The sequence below is a fragment of the Monopterus albus genome, unplaced genomic scaffold (genome assembly GCF_001952655.1).
Source record: "Monopterus albus unplaced genomic scaffold, M_albus_1.0 scaffold106.1, whole genome shotgun sequence".
Taxonomy (NCBI): domain Eukaryota; kingdom Metazoa; phylum Chordata; class Actinopteri; order Synbranchiformes; family Synbranchidae; genus Monopterus; species Monopterus albus.
The window spans coordinates 467,697-469,975 of NW_018127986.1; the positions used below are offsets into that span (position 1 = coordinate 467,697).

General features: G+C 40.2%; 1 protein-coding gene across 1 annotated transcript in view; it reads right to left on the reverse strand.

The window, feature by feature from the left end:
• Positions 1 to 2,279, reverse strand: part of LOC109966087 (fibulin-2-like) — a 25,835-nt gene that overhangs the window by 14,254 nt on the left and 9,302 nt on the right. Inside the window, exon 3 of the mRNA XM_020610688.1 lies at positions 1,047 to 1,161. Coding sequence (XP_020466344.1) covers positions 1,047 to 1,161 — 115 coding nt within the window. The remainder of the gene's footprint in view (positions 1 to 1,046; positions 1,162 to 2,279) is intronic.

The following is a 2,279-nucleotide window of genomic DNA, read 5'->3' on the forward strand; positions in this document are numbered from 1 at the left end:
GGAGAGGGGAGGGGAGGGGAAAGAAACTCAGAGCATCATGGGGCCCCCCAGCAGCCTAGGCCTATAGCAGCATAACTAAGGGAAGGCTCAGGGTCACCTGATCCAGCCCTAACTATAAGCTTTATCAAAAAGGAACGTCTTAAGTCTAATCTTAAAGGTAGAGAGGGTGTCCGCCTCCTGAACTGAGACTGGGAGTTGGTTCCATAGGAGAGGAGTTTGATAGCTAAAGGCTCTGCCTCCCATTCTGCTTCTGTGGACTCTAGGAACCACAAGTAAACTTGCACTCTGAGAGCGAAGTGCTCTGTTAGGATGATAAGGCTCTACGAGGTCTTTAAGATATGATGGAGCCTTGTCATTAAGGGCTTTGTATGTTAGGAGAAGGATTTTAAATTCTATTCTGAATTTTACAGGGAGCCAGTGGAGAGAAGCTAATATGGGAGAGATATGATCTCTCTTGCTAGTTCCTGTCAGTACTCTGGCTGCAGCCTTTTGGATTAACTGGAGGCTTTTTAGGGAATTATTGGGATATACTTATAGTAAAGAGTTACAGTAGTCCAGCCTGGAAGTAACAAATGCATGGACCAGTTTTTCAGCATCACTTTGGGACAGGATGCTCCTGATTTTTGCAATATTGCACAGGAGAAAGAAGGCAGATCTAGAGACTTGGATTTTGTGTGATTTAAAGGACATATTCTGATCAAAGATGACTCCAAGGTTCCTCACAGTAGTACTGGAGGCAAGAGCTATGTCATCTAAAGTAACTATATGATTAGACAGCAGATTTCTAAGGTTTTCAGGATCAAGCACAATAACTTCAGTTTTGTCAGAGTTTAGAAGTAAGAAGTTGCAGGTCATCCAGGCCTTTATGTCTTTAAGACATGCTTGAAGTTTGACCAGCTGACCTGATTCGATAATGCCTCTGTGCTTCCTTGTTAAGTCCAGTGAAGTACTTTAAGTCAGCCACCTTTCCTCAGAAGCTGATTTAAAATGATGTACAGTGTGCTAGAAGATAAATGATGTTTATGGGTGTTTAACAATGGTTTTACCAGCAGATGGAGTGCCTATCTTTTGTGGGTGGCTCCATGTTTTTGCAGTGACCATTAACTGAAGCCCATTTCTCCCCTGTCTCACAGCAGGTCTTCAGCAGCTCCTTGGCAGACACTATAATGAAACACAAATACCGAGTTAGACGGTTGTTCAGTGCAGCCAGAGTTTCAGAGAAGTCACGTGAACATACTGCAATGTGCTGCACTGTGAATCCAGCTTGAACAAGGCGGTTAACATTTACCATCAGAGAATCCCATCGGTGAGGTGCTGTTTAATCTGGTTTCAGAACATTTGAAATGAAAGTAAAAATCATGTTTTGTGGAACACTTTTCTCACAGAAACAGAGCTAGTTTTGGTGAATACATGCTGAGAATAGTAATTACAATCTGTGTTTTTCTTTTTAGACTTCTTGACCCTGCTCTCACTTTCATTGGCAGGGGGAGGTATGAAACCCAAGACTCCATAAAATTACCTTCAGAGTAAAATTGCCTTTTTTTTGTTACATCGTGGCTTATCAGAGCTGAAGCAGAATGAATGAATAACACATTTGCACTTCTTTTCAAACTAGGACAGGAAGCAGACAGAGCAAAAACACATTATCCAGTTTACATGGAAAAAATCCTGCAACAACAGGGCCGCACATTCCAGCCTTGATTTGTGGCTCCTGCACTACCGTGAAGCACAAAAAGTATGACATCCATGTCTTCCTAGTCAGTCACACCTAAAATAAAATAATTTTCAGTCTGAATCTGCCATTGAGAATTTTAAATGTGTGTTGAGTCTTTCAACTTTAACTTATCCAATGTAATCTGATTTGTCAGGTTAAATCTAGGTGTCATGGTTGATGACAAATTGTCCTGGAAATCGCATATCAGATATGTTCAGAACAAAATAGCAAAAAACATATCGATATTGACAAGGGTGAGATATATTTTGGACGGGAAAGCACTACGCATTTTGTATTCTTCATTGATATTACCATACTTAGAGTATGGCGTTGAAAACTGGGGAAATACATACAAATGCTCACTTCAACCATTGTATATATTACAAAAAAGAGCGATAAGAATTGTGCATAAGATGGGGTATAGGGATCACACCATTGGAGCTTTCATACAGTCTAAATTGTTAAAATTTTTCGATTTAGTGGGATATAAGACTGCTGTGTTTATGTATAAAGCCAGGAACAATTTATTACCTGGTGGAATTCAAAAACTATTTAATGAAAGGGA